The sequence below is a fragment of the Suncus etruscus genome, chromosome 1, assembly GCF_024139225.1.
Source record: "Suncus etruscus isolate mSunEtr1 chromosome 1, mSunEtr1.pri.cur, whole genome shotgun sequence".
Lineage (NCBI taxonomy): Eukaryota > Metazoa > Chordata > Mammalia > Eulipotyphla > Soricidae > Suncus > Suncus etruscus.
In genome coordinates this window covers 143,099,685-143,126,039 of record NC_064848.1, presented here as the reverse complement: position 1 = coordinate 143,126,039, position 26,355 = coordinate 143,099,685, and the positions used below count along the sequence as shown (strand labels likewise).

At 38.0% G+C, this 26,355-nt stretch overlaps 1 protein-coding gene across 1 annotated transcript in view; it reads right to left on the bottom strand.

The window, feature by feature from the left end:
• The window catches only part of EXOC4 (exocyst complex component 4), an 871,527-nt gene that overhangs the window by 176,051 nt on the left and 669,121 nt on the right, over positions 1-26,355 (bottom strand). The window contains exons 12-13 of the mRNA XM_049774305.1: positions 25,537-25,673; positions 2,694-2,849 (exon numbers count right to left, since the gene is read on the bottom strand). Coding sequence (XP_049630262.1) covers positions 2,694-2,849; positions 25,537-25,673 — 293 coding nt within the window. The remainder of the gene's footprint in view (positions 1-2,693; positions 2,850-25,536; positions 25,674-26,355) is intronic.

Sequence of the window (26,355 nt, the reverse complement as noted above, 5' to 3'; positions counted from 1 at the left end):
GAATCGATACCCAATTTACAACAAGCTAGACACAGAGGGGACCACTTATACTAGCAGCCTGGGGGGTGGAGCAAAGGAGGAGGATATGGGATGCATGCTGGGAACAGGGGTGGAGGGAGGACAACATAGGTGGTAGGAATGCCCTGATCAATGTCACTATGTACCTAAAATATTACTGTGAAATATTTGTAATCCACTGTGGTCAAAATACAAATTATTTAAAAAAAAAAAAAAAGAAAAGTCAGAAACCTGTTTTTAAAAAAGAAACTAATCACTAAGCACCACCTGATGTGGCCCTAAAACAAAATGTTAAATGAAAAATTCTTCAGGGCAAGGTAAAAACTATAGGACAGAAACTTGGGTTTCTATTAAGAAATTAAGAGCATCAAAAATTAAAAGTGCTTGCATTCTTATAAGTACAATAAAGTTATGATAAGTATGATATACTTATTAGAATATAATACAAAGACTAATCAAATCCTAGTAAGTGTTTTACTTTATCTTATTGTGTTGCTGTTTTGGGGTCATATTCTGTTGTGTTCAGGGCTACTGTGGTTTAGTGCTCAGGGATTACACTTGGTGGTGTTCAGGATCAGACTCAGGACTCATACACATTAGTCCTTTTAGCAGTCTCACTGGTCATCATTCTCTAATTCTTTATTCTTGCAAGGGTTTTTGGGAGATGAAAGCATGAACAAATAAAAAATAAATTAGGACTGTGAAACTACTGTTCTAAGAAATATGTACTATTCTAAGGAGTTTATATATGTTGCACACTTATCAAAACCTATACATTGTAGAGTACAGAGGTAACTTTACTGTAAACCAAAAAGTCATTTACTACTACTCTATCAACGTTAGATCATCAATTTGAAACAAATGTGCCACACTAATGTGAGATATTAAAAGCAAAAAAATTTTGGGAAAGTAGTAAAGCAGACTACTTTTCATTCAATATTTTTTGCAAACCTAAAGCTGCCCCCCCAAAATTTGTAAAGACATATATTTCATGTACTGTCTTATGTCTCTGTAACTAACTCTTCTTTTGTTTTTCGTTTAATTTTTATAGAATGTAAATGGTTAGGAAGATCAAAAAACAAAAATAGAGAAACTTGAGGTTAAATTACAGATGGGGTTTTAAGTATCGAGGTTTTGAGCTTTTATGTGGCACTAGAGAAAATTTTACAGTGCTGGTAGGAACATGGCTGTAAAACACAGGCACACCAGGAACTTTACAAGCAGTAAAATGCTGTTATCCACAGTAGCAACTAACATTCTGATAAAAGAAGAGCCCACACTGGATATTTAATTTGATATTTCTTTCTGTATTGATGTATTACCTTTTTCATGTCCTTGCTCAAACTGAGGTCAAAAGCCTCTAGAAGGACTCCGCCATTTTCAGCTTATTTTTTTTATTTTTATTTTTTTATTTTTTCTTATTTTTTACTCCATTCAATTGCTTTTCTTTCCTTCAAACGAAACCACATAACTCGAATTATCGAGCTCCACCTCTCAAATAGAGGGGGAAACAAGGGAGGGTACCAGGACCAAACAGATATATGATCACTAATAGTAAGCTAGACAAAGAGGGGACCACCTACTCTAGCAGCCCAGGGGGTGGTGGTGGGGGATATGGTTGCAGGAAGGGAACAGGGATGGGGGGAGGACAAATTTTGTGATGGGTATTTCCCTGATTCAATGTTAATATGTACCTAAAATACTACTGTGAAAAATATGTAAGCCAATATGATCAAAATAAAAATTTAAAGAAGTAATAAAAAATGTTCACATGTAAAAAAAAAAAGAAGAGCCCATGGTTCTATGATGAACAAAAAAATCATAAGTGAAGTATTGGCCATGACAGTTACTGTCCCTTTTCTTTTGTTTCAGTTCAAAGAAATAAAAGTACTTTTTGTTCTATTTATCCATTTACTAGGATTGGTAAAAGATAATAAAAATACACCAAAATAATGTGATAAACTATTTTTTTCACTAACTTCTCCAATTTACTCAACTCAAAAATGACAGATGTGAAAGAAATGCACTGTGGTAAGTGAACCTTGAGAAAATAAGTTCTTTCCACACATTTGGCCATATTTTAATGGCCAACTAAATAAAGTATAAGGGTAGAAGGTGAGTGAGTGATAAGGTGAAAGGAAATTTGTTTTTGTCCAAAAAATTAGAAATCAGACATATATATGAACTATATAAACTGAATATATAAACATCTATATGAATAAATATTTTTTACTTCCAGAAAGCCTAGTGAACAGCCTTAAAAACTAGAGAACATGCTAAGAAGAATGGTAAAATATTCTGTATGGGCAGAGGCTTTATACTATCAATCATGTTTCTAAGGCATTGGTACATAAGGTCAGTGTAACTATGCTAAAACAGTAAATGCAGGAGTGAACCAATTACATATTTTCTCATAAGAGTAAGAATGGTCTGTGAATTAAACAATATTTAACACAAGTTAGCAAGGCTTTATATACAATCCATATGAGCCCCTTCCTTCAAAAGTTTTGAACATGAGGCTTACCATGCATGGGAAATGAGACAGAGGAGGAAAACAATTTACTGGCTTCCATTCATTGCTGAGTGATAACAATAAAGGGCCAAGATGCTGTGAAAGAACTCAAGGAGCACACTTTTCCTTTTTGTATTTAGTACAACTCAGAAAAAGCTTTTACCTTATGAAATCTTCTTCTTCTTCTCTCTTTGGCCTCAGCTGTTTGGGTTGAGCCATATTAATCCAGTTCGGTAGAGATTTCAAAAGTCTGCTGATATCATCATCTTTTGCCCAAGAAGCACTGATGACAAGCTTCTCTTCTGACTGGACAATGCTCCTAAACCAAGAGAAAAGATGCCCATTAGCACATTGCAACTATCTAGGATAAGCATTTTTCGTTTACCTTTCCTGCAGAACAAATGATATCAGACCCCTCTCTTATTAACATAAGCTATTATCCATGTGAAGATAATACTGGGATACTGGGATAAAGTGCTTACCTTGCTAATCGCTGACTCAGGTTTGATCCTCAGAACCATTAAGGTAAGTACTACCAGGGGTCATCCCTAAGCACTGTGTTGTGCCCCAAAGCCTCTCTACCACACACCAAAATCCCCATAATCTATTATCTGACTTGAAATTTATGGCATCCATTTATAGGCCATATTATTGCTAACAACATTCCTAGTTCTATATATTTCTTTGTAGTTGAGCAACTATAAAAGCTAATGAGTTCTGTAGGGTTACTAAAACTGTATGGTAAGCACTGGGTGGAGCCTTTCATGAAAGACAGTGAACAAATAAAAGTGAGATAACCTACAAAAATGCTATTAAATGACAACAGAAAAGGCAGCTGAAATAGAGGCTGAATAGAGGTATTAAACATCAAGTAGAAATAAAAAAATTGATCAGACTTAAATACCAAGTCCAAAGCCAACAACAACAGAATCGATACCTAATCTACAACAAGCTAGACACAGACGGGACCACTTCTACTAGCAGCCTGGAGGGCCAAGGAGGGGATATGGGATGCATGCTGGGAACAGGGGTGAAGGGAAGACAACATTGGTGGTAGGAATACCCCTGATTCAATGTCACTATGTACCTAAAATATTACTGTGAAAGATATGTAATCCACTGTGGTAAAAATAAAAATAAAAATTTCTCAAAAAAAAAAAAGAGATTGTTCTTTGACCTCCTGGTTTTAACTATTAATTAATTCCAGTTGATGGTATTTTTTAAACTACAAATTCCCCGCTATTCAAAGCACATCTACCATCACAGAAGAAACTTTCTGACCCAAATGTCAGAGAAAAAATTCTTTGATTATTGCTCTTTCTCTCATGAGTTTTTACTAGTGACCTCAGTTGATAGTGTACAAAGACTTTAAGAGGGCCTATGGGTTACATATTAACACTTCTGATATCAGAATAAACCTATAAATTCATCTTAACTGTTCAATTTTGACTTAATTAAAAAAGATTCTCTTTCAATTCAACATGTCTATCACTGTAGAAAATTTCAGTAGTGTAAAATATGGTCCTCAGCAATTCTCAATAACAGAAAATACATTTTTTAAAAAGGGAGTGCTAAATTAGCTTGTTATTTTTTGAGGCAGTCAAAGATTCTATATTTCCTCCTCTGTTATATATCTGTTGGATTTTCCCCCTCCAAAATATTTTCATTTTTGTATCATGCAGTCTATGTTTTATGTTGTCTCTGAGTAAATTATAAAGTTTATTCAAAGTTATACCCCTTAATCCCCCGTTGTCAATTCACAGAAAATTTCTAATACTAAGGTGACAGTGAAAGAAGGTGGGATCTTCAGGAAGTGACTCAGGTTATGAGAATACAGTCCTCGTGGGTGGGATTAGTGCCCTTAGTAAAGTGATTCAGGGAACAGTCCATTCCACCATGTGACAATATAATGAGAAATCTAGGACCCTGAAGAGAGCCTTTCAACTTCATGATGTTGAGTTTCTGGCTCCCAGAAGGCTGAGAAATAAAATTGCTGTTTATAAGTCCCAAGTCTATGAGTTCTTTGTATAGCAATTTGAATCAACTAAGAAAGTCTTAACATGAGAGGCTGGAGCTGTGGCGCGTGCTAGCCTAGGACGAACCTCGGTCCTGGCATCCTATATGGTCCCCCAAGCCAGGAGCGATTTCTGAACGCATAGCCAGGAGTATCCCCTGAGCGTCACCCGATGTGGCCAAAAAATACAAAAACAAACAAAGAAAACAAACAAAAAGAAAGTCTTAATATGAGGTCTGAAACCTCTGTGAGTCACTCAACTTGAACTTTTGCTATGATTTTTGGTCATTTGAGTTACTGGAGAACTCCATTTTGAGTCAAGCTATAAAAGTTATATTTTCACCTGCACTTTCTATTAGTTAAAAGTAAGAAGGCAGTGGTGGTGCTGGTGGGGCAAAGAAAAAAAGATAGCTCAAACAACTGAAGCCTCACATGCTCAAGGATCCTAGTTTACTAGTAGGCATGACATGTTCCCCCTGAAGTAAAACCAAATATAGCCCCAATAGCCCCTAGTATGTCTGGGAAGACACCCCAATATTTTAGCAATAGGAAAGGGGGTTCCTAAATATAATCCTCCCTCCATTACTTTGGCTAAGTCTTAAATCAACTGCAGTGAGGATACCAGAACAACCATTCCTTCTCTGTTTCACCATCTCAGAGCATGTTTTACTCTTTTTTTATAATTATCTTTATTTAAATACTGTGATTACAAACATGATTATAGTTGTATGATTACAGTCATGTAAAGAACACCCCCCCCTTCACCAGTGCAACATTCCGACCACCAATTTCCCAGATCTCCCTCCTCCCCACCCCCCTACACCTGTACTTGAGACAGGCTTTCTACTTCCCTCATTCATTCACATTGTTATGATAGTTTTCAGTGTAGTTATCTCTCCAACTGCACTCATCACTCTATGTGATACTCTTAACACTTTTGGATTAGTCTTTTTAAATGTCCCCTTTTAATGATTTGTGACTAATTTATGATACTATAGAATTATGGATGTATTACTTAACATCTCTCTTTGTGTACAGAAGCCAGTGGACTCATACCACAGTTACGGTACCAACTTTGATTATGCAGAAGTATCTGGAACCTTCATGAGCTCTGCACCTCGGTTTCCACAGAAACATCTTTTGAGTCTACTCTTGTCAATCCAATCTCTTTGTTAACTAAACTGAGATTTTTTTTCTTCCTTTAATTATTGGTGTTATACATCACTACATGCTTCTCACTTGGACATTATTATATTATATTCTGATGCTACATTCTTTTTTTGTTTGTTTGGTTTTGTTTTTGGGTCACACCCAGCAAGGCTCTGGGGTTACTCCTGGCTCTACACTTAGAAACCGCTCCTGGCAGGCTCAGGGGACCATATGGGACACCGGGATTCGAACCAATGACCTTCTGCATGAAAGGCAAACGCCTTAACCTTCATGCTATCTCGCTGGCCCCTGATGCTACATTCTTATGACTCCTAAATCAATAGCTTTAGGGCAACCCTCTCTTCCATTTAGAAGACCTGAATATTCAAAAACTCACTGAGACTTCTACTGAAAATTGCCACTAGCATTTCACTATAAAATAATTCAAAAGGAATTAACTTATTATCTACTTCTTTCTTTCCCACTCAACATAGATTATTCCCTACTTTGCTCAATAGCCCAACCATCCAACTTGCTATTCAAATTAGAAACTCAGAGTTATCCTAATCACCCATACGCATACCCTCCTGCCAATGACTCCTTCCCAGTATCTTAGAAATATGTCATTTCCTGTCCAGATTCGGTGCCACTAAACTATATTTAGATCATCATCACTTCTCACTTGGATTTGGCAGTAACCTTATAACTGGGCTTTTTGCCTGTAGTTTCAAGACCATCAGTTCAACTCACCATGTTAGTCAAAGAGTAAATTTTTAAAATTTTTCCTAATCTACAAATACAGTTCCTTTGTTAGAATCATAATTACATATAAGCACAAGCCCTAACTTAGCCAGGCATGGGTATCTCTCATTTAAGGTTTTTTTCCTGCCAATGCTTTTCCTCCTTGTCTATGATCACCATTCTCAGAGAAGCTGCTGTTTGTATAGGCTGAATATAATACTCACAATGCAAATTCTGAGGTTATTTGAACTCAAGTTCTGTCCTGCTTCTGTGTATCCTCTCTACCTAGAAAGCTTTTTTTATTATCTACTTATTTGCCTCTACTCATCAAGCATTTCCTCAGTTCTTCTCTCGAGATAACTGAGTCCTCTCATTATTGCCTTATTACCTTTCTACTAGAGGTGCTTAACCTTGACTACACACTAGGATCACTCGGTGGATTTTTCTGTGGTGTCTCTATGGTGCTCTCACACTTTATTTTGTGGCACTGGTAATAGCACTTGGCGCTACGAGGAATTACACTTGGTATAGTGGAGTGATTGTAAAATCAAATATTCTGCCTTATATATAAAAAACAGGTGCTTTACCACAGAACCACAACCTCAGCCTCCCTAGCTAAAGAGGATCTTAAATAGCTAATTTCTCAAGCTATATCCACATCCAAATCAACACAGACTCTCTGGTTAGGGGGATAGAGGTGTGACTTGGCATTTGAATGTTCAAGTTTTCTATGAGATTCTAACGTGCACTCAGTGATGAGACCCTCCACTGTATACACATTTCCTTTCTCACAGAACTTAAATCTACATCCCATATTGAATCATGAGTTCACAAAGAATAGACTTGGTTTTTCATAGATTTTGTGTCATGAGCTGTTAGCATAATACCTGGTATTTGGAAAATTCATAAAATCCTGAGATGGAGATAAAAGAAAGTCTTTTACAGTTATGACAGGATAGATACTTATTAAACTAAAACCATTTCAGTGATTTTTCTTTATTTCTGCTCTATATTAAGTGTCTTAGGGGAGTAATAAAATTGCTTGACAATTTCGACCAGATGACACTTTACTCTGCCATCCTCTGGCCACTTCTCTCTGAATTCAAATCAGAATAATGAAGATGAGTTTGTCATCCTCTGACAAAAACATCCAATGAAGTCCCAATTCACAAGACCAATGGAGTCATTCCTAACAAGCCTTTCACTTCTACTCTATACATTCCTCAGTGGTCTTTTATTGGAAAATATCAATCTCCATGAAGTGTTTGTTAACTCTGATAATCAATAACAACTTTTCCATTTGGAAAGAAAAAGAAAAATACATTTATAGTATTCTCTGATTTCATTATCTGTACTTTGTCACATACCATGGGTTGTTCAAATTGTTCAAATTATGGCATCAAGAATGATTCTGTCTCACTATCTTGTAAGTCAGGTAGAGTTCTGATGTTTAATAATAATTTTAAATTAAAGAAAAAAACCATTATTGACAGATGAAAATTATTAAAAAGTTTAATTCCAGTGTCTATATATAGACACTGTGGTTAAATCTGTTGCATAAAGGCCAAAACCAAACTCAATTAAGTTTTAGGAACTAAATCTTTGAGCCTACTGAAAAATGGTTTAGATCTGTAGGTGTGAGACAGTATTGTGTTTGGGGCACTACAAGTTTTCACTTTCACAATAACTGGGATCAAACATAATACCCAAAGGGGATTTTTATATTACAGGTACTCACTTCACTAACGTATTTCTTGTGAGTCTTGGCCTAATTTACTCAATATACTACTATTACTCCCATAGCTAATATTCAGAGATGTTCCCTGTTCTTCATAATAAATTATTAGTGAACACTGGAATGGCTATCAACCCCCAAAACGAACAGTCACCTTTAAAATGTTGACATTGTTGGAGCCGGCGAGGTGGCGCTAGAGATAAGGTGTTTGCCTTGCAAGCCCTTGCCAAGGAAGGACTGCGGTTCAATCCCTAGAGTCCCATATGGTTCCCCCAAGCCAGGGGCAAATTCTGAGTGCTTAGCCAGGATTAATGCCTGAGCATCCAATGGGTGTGGCCAAAAAAACAAAAAAAAGTTGACATTGCAAACAATGACCCTAAAAGGGAATTTTCCATTCAAATGGCAGTTTCCATCTGGACCAATCACATTTATTTGTTGATCATTGGATGATAAACCAGATGGTATAAGTATTCAAATTGTGTCCATAAACAAGCATTAAACCTCCAATAATTATTCCACAAGAGGAGCAGGGTTAATCACCATCACCAGAACCCTAATATACTAATTAATTCACAGCTCAATGGGTCACAAATGGAGCCATCTGTGAAACTATTTGTACCTGTTCCCAGGAGGGGGTGGACACTAGGCATACCTCTTGGAACTGGTGACAAGGCTGCTCAGAGGAAAGACCACCCTTGAGACAGTTGAGTGAATTTCGGTCAGAAAACATCTGCTGATATTGGCCAACTCTGACGTGTGTTGCTATCTCTGGAACAGTTGTGTAGAATCTGTGTGCCTGGTCCCCAATGCAGTTAGGGTGCTGAGTCGCATTAGATAAACATCCAGGGGCAGGTGGGGCTAATTAGATTCCACTTTCTGGTGGCAGCTGGGGCACAGTGCTCACTTGCCCAGACTGAATCTTTCATAAGCATCAAAAATTATAGCCAAGCTATTACCCACACCCCCAAGTCTTGGTTAAGGTTGTTTTCAGGAAAGTCACTATCATCAATTTTTGACAGTGAATGATAGCTCCTCTCTTGGGCCCAATGCAGTGCACAAGTGTACGATGGTGTGTATAGTGATCTGGTGCAGTGCACAATAGAACAGTTATCAGGGAAGTAAGGAAGACCACCACTGGAGTGACTACTTTCTTGCTGATAAAAAACTAAACTAAACTAAACTAAACTAAACTAAACCATACCAAATGTGGCATCCCATTTGGTTTCCTGAACATCACCAAGAGTAATCACCAAGTTCCTGAGTGTAGAGGCAAAGTAAGTCCTGAGCACCACCACATAAAACAAAACAAAACAAAACAAAAACATAAGGTTGGGTACATGGCCCAATGGGCTGGAGCAGAAGCTTTGTATAAAGGTTCTATCCAGCCCGGCAGGTGGTCTCCCAGACTCGGAGCCATACCTTGAGCATTGCAGGTTGTGGCCTAAAAGCAAATGGAAAAAAAAAAGTTGGGGAGACACACAAATGAAAAAACAAGACCATGGAACAGAACCAATTAAAGAAGAGCTAAGAGATATCAGGTTCTCTCCTGTCACCCCCCACTTGTTGGAGGGATTTGTGAAGGTGTGGGTTTGCCTCAGGAGATGACAACTTCAGAAGCAGCACATAGTTCTGGAAACGGCTCAAAAGAACCTGGGGAAGAGGATTCTGGACTCTCAAAGTAAGTTTTAGGGAGAATTTAATAACCATCTTTAGAAAAAAGCAAGTTCTTTTTTCATAAATAATTTTATATTTTAAAATTAATTCATTAATTAATTTAAATACCATGGTTACAAAATTGTTCATAATTGGGTTTCAGTCATAGGATGTACACCACCTGTCACCAGTGTACTTTTCCTACAACCAATGTCCTCAATTTCTTTCCCACCCACCCCTTACCCTGTCTCTGGGAGCAGACATTTTACTTCTCTCTGTCTCTGTCTCTCTTTTCATTCTGATACTGTGGTTTGCATTACTGTTAATGAAGGGGTATCATGCATGTCACTTTATCGCCTTTCAGTACCCAGTTCTTGTCTAGAGTGATCAGTTCCACCTATCATTGTCACAGTGAACCCTTCTCTACTCTAACTACAAATACCACTCATTGTGGCAAGCTTCCTATCATGGCCCTCATCTCTACTGAGAGAAGCAAGTTCTTAAATGATGGGTCACAACTTTTTGACATTAAAAAACAAGAAGAGGGACTGGAGAGATAGCATGGAGGTAGGGTGTTTGCCTTGCATGCAGAAAGATGGTATTTCGAATCCCAGCAGCCCATATGGTCCTCTGAGCCTGCCAGGAGTGATTTCTGAGCATAGAGCCAGGAATAACCCCTTAGTGCTGCTGGGTGTGACCCAAAATAAAAAAAAAAAAAACAAGAAGAGAACAATGATATAGTTGATCAAGAACTAATTAGAATTGGTTCAAATGCTAATTTTCAGGGTTTTTTTCCCCTTATGTCAAGCATTTAAATGTGAAAATCTTTATCAGCTTCATAAAGAAGATATCTCAGGCAGATACTATCCCAGTTTAACCCAAGTAAATATAGATTTTCCCCCATTTCTTTTTAGGAGATCCCTCATCAGTGCTCACTAATCCTGGCTACAGAGCAAAACACCTGAGAAGCATTGCTCAAACTCTACCAACTTTCAATTCTGAAGAGAGGCTTTCTGCGGGACTGTGGATGTACTCAAGTGAGCCTCACTTGCAGAGAGAAATCCCCAAATGACATGGACCATCATACACACAAGATTTCTCACTATTCCAGTTACACTATCCTGAACCCAGTTAAGTTTTAAGTTGGCTGCCACCTTTAAGGATGGCCTCATGTCTGCAATGCTCATGTCTGCATATGGCTGCCACTCAGTCTTCAGAGTTTAGTTCACTCATGTGTGTCTTCAGTGACATCCTCCCTGTTGGTGTCACCCTAACCTTGAATGTTTTTTTAGGGGGAAGTGTGCCTTAAAAGTGGTGCTTAGAGGTCCAGGGGTCTCTCCTGACAATTTTTGGCTGATCAGGCTGGCAACTCAAGACTAGTTGGGTCCATGGTTAAAGTACTGCTTGTCTCCTATGGTAATGGGGATTACCTAGGCCACTCTGGTGATGAATCGTGGCTTTCAGGGCCACACAAGGCAGCACTTAGGGGACCATACGATGTCAGGGTTTAGCAATGCCAAGGTAAGAACCTTAATCCCTGTGCTATTTCTTTAGCCTCTTGAATCTTTTTTTCTTTCTTTATCACATCACCCAGGATTATTCCCTATGCTCTTTCATTAAAGTGTAAAATCCACACAAAGTCTTGCTTAGTTTATACACTCCTAAACCTGGAGCCATAGATTTATGCTGAAAAGTTTAATAAATAACTGCTGAATGAATAAAATAAACATCTTGAATGAATGAATAAATTATTGGCATGAATGAAGCATACAAATGAATGAAGCATACAAAACCAGAATAAAATATCTTTTATTCCATCATATTAGTGAATATTAGCAACAATAACAATCAATGCTTTAAATTAAGATAATCAATGATTTGAATTAAGATAAACAAAAACATCATCCCCCCTAGCAGCAATCAACAATAATAATGGCTGACAATTATTTCACATCTGCCATGATCTATGAATTCTCAACACCATATACATATTGCTTATTTTTCATGATCCTGAGAACCATCTCATTGGTAGTGAGATCTCACTCTCATTTCCACATATAGGAGTGATATGGAGGGATAGACATAACTAAAAAACTGCTCTGCTAAAACAGGTTCACCATATCAATTCATTCAGATCAACTGTTCTGCAGCTCGTGTCCCTATTATATCTATCTTCTGTGGAATCTTTCAGAACCTCTGTTTTCTCATCTGGAATGCTGGGAAAAATATCCTCAAAACTACTGTGGTTAAGATCAGCAAAAGGCAAAAAGAGCATTGGTCTTCAGCTGGCAGTATACTGAGTGGTTATAACTGCTGATTTGTGGACCAGTGGGAGACCGGTTCTGATCTGCAGATATAAGGCAGAAGAATGCTACTACTGAGGCCCTGAGACAGCAACAAGTACTGTACTGATTTGGATTTATATTCTAGGCCAGGTCTGTATCACTCTGCAATCTGGTCACTGCAGCAGACTGAGTGAGAAGGAAAAAATAAAGGGCTGTTGGCCTGTCATGGAATTCCTAGTTAGGAGAACAGTGGCTGTGTTCTGGAAAAGGAAGCTACTGCCTTCAGTACTAAGCAGCAGAAAAAGACCTAGCAACAGACACCTGCTAATAGTTGGAAATAATTATGTGTGAAAAAAAGAAAATTGTAATTTCCTTCTAGAAGTTCAGAGCTCTGACTATCACACATGAGACTCTATTTCAGTACAGTTTCAAACAGTTCTTACCCTGAATCTCACTGAGCCTGGCATGAGACATCTCAAGCGTGTTTTAAAATCTCCCTTAAGAACTGTGATGTGAACCCAAAGTTGAAACTTAACTATTTTTCAGGGGCAAAAAGAGATGTAAACCAACAACAGATCAAACAGAACCTAATAAAAAATGTTATGCAATAGCTAAGTAGCAGTCTAGCTCCTGCACATATCCTTCAAAGAGCACATGAGAAAAACTCACACTTGCTTGAGGCGCTCTGAAAACCAGACACTGCACATACTTTATAAGATGTCATAAAAATTCATATTAAAGAAAAATAAAAGTATCAGTTCTAGAAGTCATCAGGATAGGACAATGAGGAATGACTTCACATGGTATAAAGAGGTAAATCTGAAGATAGGCTTGTCTGGAGCTTGCCAAAAGTGGTGCTGGCATAAGCCATTGGCTCTTCTGAAATTTGAAGTCAGTTCGGTTGGCAAAGGTGGCAAAGAAGTTTGAGGAGGCTCTCATTCCTACAGTGCCCTGGCTTATTGTTCCATAATAATCTAGTTATCAGTAGACATCCTAGTGTCCAGTCTCTGCTATTGAACAAAATGGGGTCAGTGAGATCTTCTTAAATGACTACTATGCTCAAGTCATTGTTTCCATCAAAACCTATGATAGTTTTCCTTCATATGGGAGTTCTCATTTATAACTCTTCACATTCCTACTACTCCCAAAGAGCACAATAGAATCATTACTTTTCTCAGTCTTTCCCTATCATACCCATTTATGCTACCCCTTGGATTTCCTGTTCTATTCTACCTGTTCAGCAATTTCCTTACTCAGTCAACAAACCTACCAGAGGCTAACAAGACCTCTGGTTCTGTGCCAGGTCTGGTTTCTACCATGGGGTGATGATAGCAAATTCATCCTTCAGTAACTCTTTCTTTGTCCTGGTGTGAGACCTCATTCCTTAGCAAGGATGAAAGGCAGGATAGCCCTGATCACATTTCTAATAACAACATGTTAAGGTTTCATGTCACTCTCTCTAGGCAGAGGGAAGATGTTTCACTACAATTTTTAATCAGATCCAAAACTATATAGAAAAGCATCATACATCCATCCACAAAATTTTGCTTCACTAACCCATGCTAAATAGAAACAGTTATATACTTCAAAACATATGATTTCCCATCCTGAAAAAGCTATTTTAGGATACATGAATTGTTTCATGTACCTCTGGGCAAAGAGGCCAAGGGCCAGGGGCCAGAAGCTTGGAAGCAGCTGAGGACTGAACAGAAGTAAATGAGCAGCTGATATGTCCTTTGTGCTCCAAGGGGTGTGACTAATTAAGGAAAAGACTGGAAGTCCCCAGTTCCCTTTTTGGAAACCTCTCTTTATTCAAAGGGCAGAACATGACATCATTAGAGAATAGTATGAGGGACTCCTCACAAAGGTGAGATGTGTCTGACCTTATATTTGACCTTGTCTTAGATCTCTCAACTCCCAGTGGGGACTTGGGCTCTCCTGATAGACCTGGAGAATAAATGGATGCTCAGCAGAGGGCATTGCCGACTCATAGATTTGATAGTGTTTGTGAAAGTCATCTGCTGAGAAAGAAGCAACTACAACGTGGCCTGGCTATCCTCCCTCCTTTCCCTACTAGTCCATCATTTTGGATCATTTGAATTGTATATGGCTTTCTATTTAAGACAGTCATGTGCTGGCAGAGAAACTAGAACATTTCCTGTTTTTCCTCTCACTGTAATCAGGATTTGGCTGTCCAAATTAGGACTGCCCTAATTACTCCACAGCAGGTGCCAATCTGGGGGAGGGCAGTAAATGCAAAGAGATGAAGTAAGGACACTTTGGTTCTCTGGATTCATGTGATGAGAAAACATTTTTTCCCTAGTATGTGAAATTTGATTAAGTAACAGGCATCATGGGGTTCTGAATGTTGAGTATGTGTGTGTGGACATGTTCATGTGCACTGTTGTCTAACAATCCTATAAATCATTTTTTTGTTTATTCCTCCTCCAAAAGCTATACATAATTACTATTTCTAACCTTGAAACAAATTCACATTGGCTTGTAATTAATCGAGCCTCTGAGACAGAGTAACTGCAGTGCTTACTCTGTATGGTGAACCATTGGTTATGGGGACTATTATTGGACATAGTGTAAGAGAATTTGACCAGCAGAGGTACCAGAGTGCTCTGATCTCCTGGTGACTATGGAGACACTATGTCAAGAGGCAAAAGTAATGTCTATATTCCAAGCAGGGGATGAATGGAGAGCTCTGCTAGTTAAGGCAAAATGGTGCACTACTGAGGATCACATCCTATATGAAAGACCATGTGAACAGAATTACTCAGCTCCCTACCTATGCATAACCAATACTCTACTTGTGCTCTACTTCCTACACAAGGTGGCTAGAGAAAAACATTGTTTGAGCCATCCACCTTCTGTCTGACATCATAATTGATCCTCTTGCCTAAAGAATTTTCTCCAAACACATACTAGGCTTTATTTTTTGCTACTTCAAATAACACATAAAACATCCATTCATCTGACCTCAATCTCTAGTACGATCCCCTCTCCCCCAGATTTTGGTTATTGGGCAACACCTGGAAGTACTCAATGCTTACTACAGGAACTGTGATGATGGATCACTCCTCGAAGTACTGGAGGGACCATGTGAGAGGCCAGAGATTCAACCTGGAGCACTTTGCCTGCCATATTCTCTCTTTCTCCACTACCTTTATAGTGAAATAGTAGACTATTTTTAATTTCTCTACTCTTGGCTTCTCTATTAAGATCATACCAATTGAGCTTTCATAATCTATTAGTCCATAGAAATAAATCTTGTAATGATCTCCAAAGATATTTATATTTGGTGGTCATTTGATCCCAACAGAATGGCTATGGCTCACAAAAACCTGTGTGTGTGTGTGTGTGTGTGTGTGTGTGTGTGTGTGTGTGTGTGTGTGTGTGTAGGGTGTCATCTACCTCCACTTGGACATGCTTCTGATACTTTCTCCCTTGCTAAGTTTACTTTAACTGGCATCCTTCTTATCTCCTCAAAATGTAATGGAGGCCAGATAAATGTAGAATACATGCTTTGCAGGTATAAAGCCCTAGGTCTGATCCTGGCACTAGCCCCTACAAGTATCTTCTGCCAGAGAACTTTTTCCAAATAGCTTACATAGGGGATAGAGGGATAGTATATCCAACAGGGTATGTTCCTTGCACATAATAATCTGGCTTTGTTTCCTAGCATCAAATATGCTTCCTCAAACTCTTATATAAAAACATGAGTAAATCTTGAGCATTTGGATATGACCCCTAAAAAACAATGACACAAATCAAATTACAATCTCCTCCTAATCTCCAGAATCAATTTCCCGTTCCATTAGGCTTTCTACAGTAGTGACTACCATTCAGAATTCTTTTGAATATGCTATGGACTCATTTTTTTTCTCTTTCATTCTCCAATAGGCTTTAAGCTCTCTCCCCATCCCCACAAAACAGTATTTTATCTCCTGGATCTATCACTATACTATAAACTCATGTAAGAACTCACTTGCCAACTGTAAGATAACCCAGAAACCAAGGAAATGACTTACTTTAAGGATGGAGTCATCAATTGCATCAATAGTTACTGAGACTAAAGAGCATTCAGACAGATTTAATAAATTTAGCCAAAGACTTTGGAGGAACTTTAATTAATTCAAAGCACAGAATCCTAGAACCAGTGCAGCTATCTGGCAGACTGAAAAATGCCCCAAGCCAAATTTCCCATCCTTATAAAATAAAAGGTAAATCACAGAAGTTGAAATCAAAATTCCTTATGATTATGATTATCATGATGGTTTGTGAACAAGTAGCAACTCATTAGAAATCAGGAACTATGTCACAAAGAACTAGTTACATCGTTTTTGATTTTCTGAACTGAATGGAAGGCATGGTAGATTTGGCTAAAGCTTACCACCTTATTTCCAAGGGAATCTTGAAACTTTCTACCACATGTAATCTAAAAATGAGGCAGAGCAGGGAACAGAGGATTTCTAAATCAAACTCTTGGAAAACCTCCAGTGTTCACAGCTAGCTTGCACACGGCAGCCTTGGATATGGGGGAACTTGAAGGCAAAGTTACAAATCAGGTGGGGATAACCAACGTGAAAAATGAACAAGTCTTTTAAGGGCAAGTGAACTCTGAGCTGCATTACTATGAATGATGATAAGGATGCTTGGCATCTCCATCACTTTTATGATTAAGAGTTGCAGGTGTGTGTTTGTGTGTTTGGGTGTGAGTGGGTTACTAGTTTGCTAAAAAAAAACAAAAACCCTCTAAAGGCCTAAACATTTCAAAACAATGCTTGGGGAAGGACTATTATGACTTTTACAGAAGCACAATGAATGCATAGAGATGCATATAAGCAGAAGGTGAGAAAAGTGCTATTAAAACAGGCTTTGAGGGGCCAGAGAGATAGCACAGTGGTAGGGCATTTATTTGCCTTCCACATGGTCAACCCAGGACGAGCAGTGGTTCGATCCTGGCATCCCAAATGGTCCCCCGAGCCTACCAGAAGTGAATTCTGAGCACAGAGCCAGAAGTAACCCCTGAGAGACCACTGGGTGTGACCCAAAACAAATGAACATAAACAGGCTCTGAAGTTAACTGCCATGGAGTTAAGTCCAGTTTCATCATCAGAAATTGTGAATGGGAATGCCTTAATCTCAAAGAAGTCTCAAGAGACACACCCTGCAAATTCTCACCAAGGGCCAGTTGAACAGATAAAAGACTATTTTCCTTAAACAATTAAAAACTTTTAATTTGGAGTCACACCTGGTTTGTGCACAGGGCATATTCCTGTTTATCAGCTTGGCAATGCTCAGGAGACTGTCTATGGTGCAATAGATTGAACTTGGGTCAGTCACATGTAAAGCAAGCAACTAATATGCCCTATATTAAGTCTCTAACTTTCTTTTAAGTTTCGATAATATGATTACAATGGTATTAAGTTTATATTATTGCTGTACAAAATTAGGACACATTATCCCTATCAAAGAGCACTTGACCCTTCACTCCGGTCCCTGTATTAGTCTCCAGTTGCATCTTCATTCCCCTCCTCTTGCCTCCATTGTTTGCTAATCATAATTTTGTATTCTAAGGTTAATGTACCAAACATTGACCTTTTTTTTCAAATGGATCACATAAACAAATATTTCTGGTATCATCAAATAACAGGTAATTTGGGGGAATTAGAGAAGATCTTTTGACGATAGAATGAGGATTCAAAATGATCCCAATAGACAAATTATGAGCTAAAATTAACATGAAGCTTAATGAGTAAATGTAAGATGCTGAATTTAAGGTGAAAAAAATCTCTGTAAATACAGCACAGAAAAGGCTATTTTCAATTAATATTTAAAATACTGAACATAAATAAATTTTACATTTTCCTACACCTTTTAGCCAAAGGCCACACTGCAAATACACACACACATAAACACATGCGCACGCGCGCACACACACACACACACATTTACTTTTTTATTTATTGCAGTATTGGAACCCCAACCCTGGAAAAACATATAAGACAAACAAGTTCTACTGAGCTACACCAGTGGATCACATTAGCTACTTTGGAAGGAGTGGGGAGTGGAGAAGATCACAACCAGTGGTTTTCAGGGTTTGTTCATGGCTTTGTCTTCAGAAATAACTGTTGGTGAGGTAGAAGAGGTGGTGCTAGAGGTAAGGTGTCTGCCTTGCAAGCCCTAGCCTAGGATGGACCACGGTTCGATCCCCCGGCATCCCATATGGTTCTCCCAAGCCAGGGGCTATTTCTGAGCACATAGCCAGGACTAACCTGAGTATTAAACAGGTGTGGCCCAAACCCCCCCCCCGCAAAATTAAATAAGAAATAACTGCTGGTAGTGCTTAGTAGACCATATGCAGTGCCAGGGGATCAAACTACAGTTAGCTGCATGCAAGGCAAGTAGTTTACCTGGTGTACTATCTCTCCAGTTCATATTGACCCTTTATTAATGCCTCTTGATTGTCCTTACCCCTCCATTTACTTTTCTTCTCCTTGGCCTCATCATCTGATTTCATGCAAAGATTGAGAAAATTTCCCTAAATCCTGGTACCTGGAACCCTTGCTTCTTTATCTTCAATGTTTCCCATAATAGTACTTTCAAAGACCAAATTCCTCCAATCTGGCATTCAAGATTTTCCATTTCAACTTGACTTTTCATTCCCAAACCCAAGCATTCCTTAGCCTACTCATCTCTACCTCCTTGACTTTGTTCTACTTCCTTTCTTCCTTTAACACCTTAAGCCTAAATCCTGTTCAGATGCACTGCATCCTTCATAGAGTCTAGACCATTTCTTTTTTTTTTTTTTTTTGGTTTTTGGGCCACACCCTGTGACGCTCAGGGGTTACTCCTGGCTATGCGCTCAGAAGTTGCTCCTGGCTTCTTGGGGGACCATATGGGACGCCAGGGGATCGAACCGCGGTCCGTCCTAGGCTAGCGAAGGCAAGGCAGGCACCTTATCTCCAGCGCCACCGCCCGGCCCAGTCTAGACCATTTCTATCACAAAGACTTTCCAGTTCTCCTTAAGTAATTTTTTCCTCTTGGAGCATGTCATATTTACCTCATGCCATATTTACTTTTATCATAAATTGAAACAATGGATAAAATGACCAGTGTCTTGTCAAGTTTTCTTTCCTGTCACCTACAAGAATAAAATCATTAAAGGCATATCTATGACTGATGAACTTTCTTGCACCCCCAAATTTACGTAGTATTTTGAATTTGACAGATGCTCAATCAGTATCTGACAAACCCAATTGACAGGGTTTAACAAGAAATAATGAACTTGACCCGGGGTCCTGTACATTGAAGGTAACGCTGCTGTAAAAGTACAAAGGACATTCATGAACCCTGGGTTCTGTATGTATTAAGATAGACACAGCCAAGCTATTAGGCAAGAGAAAAAGATGACCAGAATTGTTTATAAGCTAGGACAAAGAGGAAACAGATTATTTAGCTTGGGAGAAGGGGAGAACTAAGTGGTCCATGATAGTGATCTTTACATATCTGAAAAGTTAACATGTAGAAGGATGAAGTGATTTGGAAAAAATAAACAAACAAAAACATAGAGTATGTCCAATGAATAGTAAATATTATTTCAAAACAAGAAACTGCTAAAAAATGGCCAGTCTGCTCTGTGAAAATTCTAAGCTTTTCATCACATGACATGTTGAAAGGTAAGATCATAAATGATGAAAAAAAGATTCTTACAATGAATAAGGTGCCAAGTTATATAAACTCAAATAATTTCATCCAAAATTACAAAAAAAAATCAATATGTACAAGGTCACCAGAGGGATTTTGATTCTTGAGTCCTCTTTAGTTCATAATGGGCACGCTATGTATAATACTAGCCATTAAAGCTAGTTTTTACCAACATTTTCTGTTAGAAATATAATGCAGCCATCAGGAGAGATGAAGTCATAAAATTTTCCTATACATGGATGTACATGGAATCTATTATGCTGAGTGAATTAAGTCAGAAGGAGAGATATAGATGCAGAATAGTCTCACTCATATATGGGTTTTAAGAAAAATAAAAGACATTTTTGCAATAATTTATAGAGACAAAAGAGAGGCCTGAAAGGTACAGCTCACAACATGAAGTTCACTACAAAGAATGATGAGTGAAGTTAGAGAAATAACTACATTGAGAACTATTCTAACAATGTGAATGAATGAGGGAAGTAGAAAGCCTGTCTAGAGTACAGGTGGGGTGGGATGGGGAGGAGGGAGATTTGGGACATTGGTGATGGGAATATGGCACTGGTGAAGGGGTTGTTTTTTACATGACTGAATCCCAACCACAATCATGTTTGTAATCAAGGTGTTCAAAATAAAGATATTAACTTAAAAAAGAAATTATGAATAATGTATGATGATATAAAAGACAAAGAATAAAAATAAGTACAAAAGATAAAATATATCTTATGGCTGTTCATAAAAATATAAGAGATTTATACTATTTATAATGCTCAAAATTAAATGGAAATTTAAAAATAAATTTAAAACAATGTTATCAGAATTCAAATGATCTTAAAATATAAAACATTTCTATCATTCAGATTTTAATATCTAAATGATGCTCATTAATTAAGACATGAAAAAGTAATGCAAATATATCCTGTGATTATACATTTAGAAAAAAGTCATTGTTAAAATGTCTATGCTACCTAAAGCAAATTTACAGATTCAATTAATTTCCTATGAAAACCACCATGGCATTCTTTCAAGAAAATAGAAAAAATTCTAAAGTTTGTATGGAACCAGAAAATACAATAAAGTAATATGGGAAGAAAAGATGAAAGATGTAGGCATAATGGTTCGGGCTTTAAACTAACTGCAAAGCAATAGTAGTCAAAACTATTGGAGCAAACACTGAAACAGAAATCAATGGAATAGAATAGCTACCCGTAAATTACGTATGCATATTACATTTACAACAAAGGAGCCAAGATCGTACAATGGAGAATAAAAAGCCCCTTCAATAAATTATATTAGAAAAACTGGCCAGACCCATTCAAAATAATAAAATGAGACCACTAATCATAAATAAAAATTAACTTGGGTATAAAACCTAATAAAAATACTTAGAACAGGCATTAGAGATAGTACAGTGGGCAAGGTACTTTTCTTATAGTCAATCCAGGTTCAATCTCCAGTACCCTATATAGTCTCTCAAGCACTGAAAGGAGTATTTTCTCATTCTACAGCCAGGAATAACCTCTGAACATTGTCAGGTGTGGCCCACCAAAGCACAAAATATAGGTGATACATTCCTAATCTATAGCTTCATAGAAGTATTAATAACTCAACTCAATGGCAAGAGAAATTAATGCAAATACAAACAAAAAATTCCAAATAAATTACAAAGCATCTACACAGTGGAAAAAGACAACCTACTTATTGGGAGAAAGTATTTGTACAAGATGCAAAGTGCAAAATCACAACCAGAAAATATAGCTAACACAGGTTCAATCCCTAGCATCTTATATGGTCCTCTGAAAGCAGCCAGGAGTGAACTGTAAGCAGAGAACCCGGAGTAAGCCCTGAATACCATCAGGTGATGTCAAAGGCCTCACAAACTCATACCTTGTGAGGCAACAGAGTGAGGAAGGAGACCTGGGGGGAGTGGATAAGAGGGCTTCATTTTTTTTTCTTATTTCTCTCTTTATTTGGGTTTTTGGGTTTACCTGTGTTCAGGGCTTACTCCTAGGTCTGTGACCAAATCTTGAATGAGCTCAGAGGACCATACAGAGTGCTGGGGACCAAACCTGGATTGGCTGTATGCAAGGGAAATGCCTGATCTGTTGTACCACCTACAATAAAGAAGGGCTCATTTTCACTGTGTGAAGCACTTGAACTTTGCTAGCCAGTTCAGCGAAGCTAAAATACTTAGATGTGTGCTGTATCCCGAAGTTTTTACAGGATTATAAACCAAAAATAAATAAAAATAAATAAAATCCATAAAAACAAACAAGCTGCTAAGCAAGTACATCTAAAATGTTCTTACCAGAGGAAACACTGGTAATTATGGTACAGTTTGGACCTTTAGTTCACTCTCTGGTGGTAATCATTTTGCACTATCTATGTGCATCTCATTAGCATACTGAAAACTTATAGTTTTCATAGTACCTGATGTTATTTAGCTTTCAATAAAACTGGAAAAAAAAAAGAAAAATGGGCATTTCTGAAAGTATAAAATAATTCTACTGGAAAATACAATATGTCTTCTGATTTGTATCTGGTATACTAGATACTGGATACAACTGATGTGGAGTTTGGTTCTGTAAAGCTGAAATGTAATTTAATTTTTAATTTTTGATATTTTTTGGTATTTGGGCCACACCTGGCAGTGCTTAGGAATTACTCCTAGCTCTGCACTCAGAAATCACACCTACCAGACTCTGGAGCCATTTGGAATTCAGGGAATAGAACCTGGATTCATCCCAGGTGGGCCGCATGCAAGGCAAATGTACTACCACTGTGCTATATCGCTCTGGCCCCTGAAATGTCATGGTTCAGAAATCCCAATCTTAGAAGGCACAGGAACTTACTAACGTTTTTTTTTTGCTTTAAGAAGCGTTTTTAGTAACAATATTCTTTTTTCCTACAGTTTTTGGAGGGTCACACTAGGAGGCACTCAGAGATTCTCCTGACAGGCTCAGGGGGACCATATGGGATGACAGGGATCAAACCCAGGTTGAATGCATGCAAGGTAAACACTCTACCCACTTCCTACAGCCCCCTTCCTACATTTTAAATATTGCTTAACTTTTCATATAAGTATGAGTTAAAGTGGATACATAATTAATTTAGGAATATTATGAATAATCACACCTTTAGATCATTATTATAAGTATATCCAATAGAATCATAATACCATAGTGATGTTACCCATCATTTTACATTTAAAATATATGTGGGCTAGAGAGATAGCACAGTAGTAGGGCATTTTTATCTTGCACGCAGCCTATCCAGGACAGATGATGGTTCGAATCCCGCATCCCATATGGTCCCCTGAGCCTGCCAGGAGCAATTTCTGAGTGTAGTCAGGAGTAACCCTTGAACACTGCCAGGTGTGCCCCCTCAAAATATGTGTGTTTATGTGTGAATAACTAAACTTTTCTTTAAGATTTGTGGGGTTTGTTGTTATTTGTATGTTTGCTTGTTTTTGGGCCACAGCTGGTGGTACTCAGTGGTCACTCCTGGCTCTGCACTTAGGAATTAATCATGGCAGGCTTAGAGATCTTATGGAATGCCTTCCCTACTGTACTATTGCTCTGGCCTCCAAGTTGTATATTTTTCACTTCCTTCTTTAAATCATTATTTCCATTTCGTTCTTTAAGTTTATTCTAATGGAATATATATTTATGCTTGAAAGTACTTATTTTTTTAAATCACTATTATTCAGTACAACTGCTGGCATGAAAGATAATTATTGATTATATGCAAAAATTTAATCTAAGTATGTTATCATTTTTATAAGTGATTAATGGACCAAATAAATTTAAAATGATTGGCAGTACATCATGACATGGTTCAGTTCATATACTTGTGAATACTTACTACTGAATAAAGGAGGGGAGGCATTAATTTGTATTTCATTACCCAGTCAAGTTAATATTCCCTTAACACTGCTTCTTAGACCTCTTACTATACAATATCAACATTTCCAAGTCTTACTTTTTAAGATGCTGGGCAGGGAGAGAGTATGAAAGGTAATGAGTAAGTCATGTAACCAATCAAGATTTGATTCCAGGCATGGTATAAAGGCTCTTGAGCATTGTCAAAGGTCACTACTTAACAAAAAAGAGTAATACCGGGTATAACCTGCACTCCCACCCCATCCCCAATAAAAAATGCATTGTGATTTTATCTTACTTTTCTTATTCAAGATGATCTCCTTCCATATTCAACCAGGAACTCTGTTCTGATCATACTTTCTTCTCTTTTCTTCCCTCTGAATATCAAGCAACTAACTAGAATTTCTACTCCATTCCTGAAATGCCTGTTTGTATTCTTTTTACCTCCCCAAATCTCATTCAACTTTCTAGGTTCAGCACATAACTCGCCTTCTGTGAAACCTTTCCTGACTTTAATCACCTTCTCTCTCTGGTGTTTTTATTCCTTCTACTCTTTTATTCTGTATTGTGTTAGTACCACATGAGTACCTACCTATCCTTATATATAACATACACATTGTGTTTTATTATATATACATTTTTCCACTAATAGTTTCATGTCTTATCAACCAGACCACAATTTGCTATTCTTCTTCTTCTTCTTCTTCTTCTTCTTCTTCTTCTTCTTCTTCTTCTTCTTCTTCTTCTTCTTCTTCTTCTTCTTATTATTATTATTATTATTATTATTATTATTATTAGCTTTTAAAGAAAAGTGCTATGATCTTTTCTACTAGCCCAGAGAAATTTCTGAACCTCAGAGAAAAGGAATCAGAAAAGGAAACTAGAGGTGCTGATGTTTGTAACAGTGGTATTAATTTTCACTGATGCTGAAAACAGGACTATCTGTGTCCTTTTGTGCCAGTGGGAAGGCAATAGTCCTAGGAGCAAGACATTTGTAAGAATAGGAAAGAAGGGCCCGGAGAGATAGCACAGCGGCGTTTGCCTTGCAAGCAGCTGATCCAGGACCAAAGGTGGTTGGTTCGAATCCCAGTGTCCCATATGGTCCCCTGTGCCTGCCAGGAGCTATTTCTGAGCAGACAGCCAGGAGTAACCCCTGAGCAACACCGGGTGTGGCCCAAAAACCAAAAAAAAAAAAAAAAAAAAAAGAATAGGAAAGAAATCATACCTAGATTATTCTGGATGACTAAGGATTTAAAATGGTTTTTAAAGAGCAAAGTTTCAATATGGGACTTCCTGAAGAAGGACAGGTCTTCTGATCTAGGTTTTCAGCTGACATGTCTTAAGACAGAACTTCTTAAGCTTTTTCAACTTATAACCCCTATTAATTTGTGTGTCATTGGGGCATGTGTGTGTGTGTGTGTGTGTGTGTGTGTGTGAGAGAGAGAGAGAGAGAGACAGAGAGAGAGAGACAGAGACAGAGACAGAGAGAGAGATTTCAGAAAAAAATTTTTTTCCAAGTTCAGTGATGTGATGCCCCCTATGGGGCTGCAACTCACATTTAAAAAAAAAAAAAAAGCAAAGCTCTAAGTGACTCATGGTAGTCCAAGGTGACCATGTCTTATCATCCTTTACAACAACTTTGTAGGTACATGAGTCTAGGGGACAGTTTCTGTGGCCCAAGCTCTCATTATCCCCTTTCATAAACACATGAGTGGAGTATTTTTTTTCCACTGTGGGAAACCAACCTTGGACTACAGAAGCAACAAGCACAACCAGTGCCTCCTTCAGTTTTGTGGAGATGCTGCTTAGCCTCCAACTCAAGCTCTACTTACTTGTAGGCCAAAGTGCAAGTATTCGTGTATTCCTGAAGCTTCACGCATACCATGTGGAGGAACTGATCTGAGTATGCGCTCAGGTCATGCATCAGGTTCATAAGGTCTTGCACTGTCTTCTCCACGATGATGGTACTCTAGGAAAGAACAAGACAGTCAGAAACCCATGAGCTCATACATTCCAGTGAGGAAAAACAAATAAGAGGATACAATGCCTTAAAACACTAGAGTCTTCCTGGGGAAGTGACATTAAAAAAATTAAAACAAGAGTAAAATAGGCTGGTCTTCCAAATACCCAAGAAAGTGTCCTTTGTGTAAGGACATAGGTCAGAACTTTTCAACTTTATTTATTTATTTATTTATTTATTTATTTATTTATTTTGGGGGGGTCACACCTGGCAGCACTCAGGGGTTACTCCTGGCTCTATGCTCAGAAATCACTCCTGGCAGGCTCAGGGGACCATATGGGATGCTGGGATTCGAACCACCGACCTTCTGCATGGAAGGCAAACACCTTACCTCCATGCTATCTCTACGGCCCCTCAACTTTATTTATGAACTTCTTGGAATACACGAGATCTCTCTGTGACTTTTAAGAAAAAATATGTATATTCAGTTGGAGCCAAGACTCCAAGGAATCTTTCTTTGAGATGAGAGACCTGAACAGGCAGTACAAGAAACAAACAAACAAACAAAAAATATATAGAATTTGTGTTCAGTATAAAAAAAACTCCATTTAGTGAAGAACAACAACTAACATTTGTATTGTACCTTACAGCTTGTAGAAGTTTTCAGACACACAGCATATGCTAGCTCCCA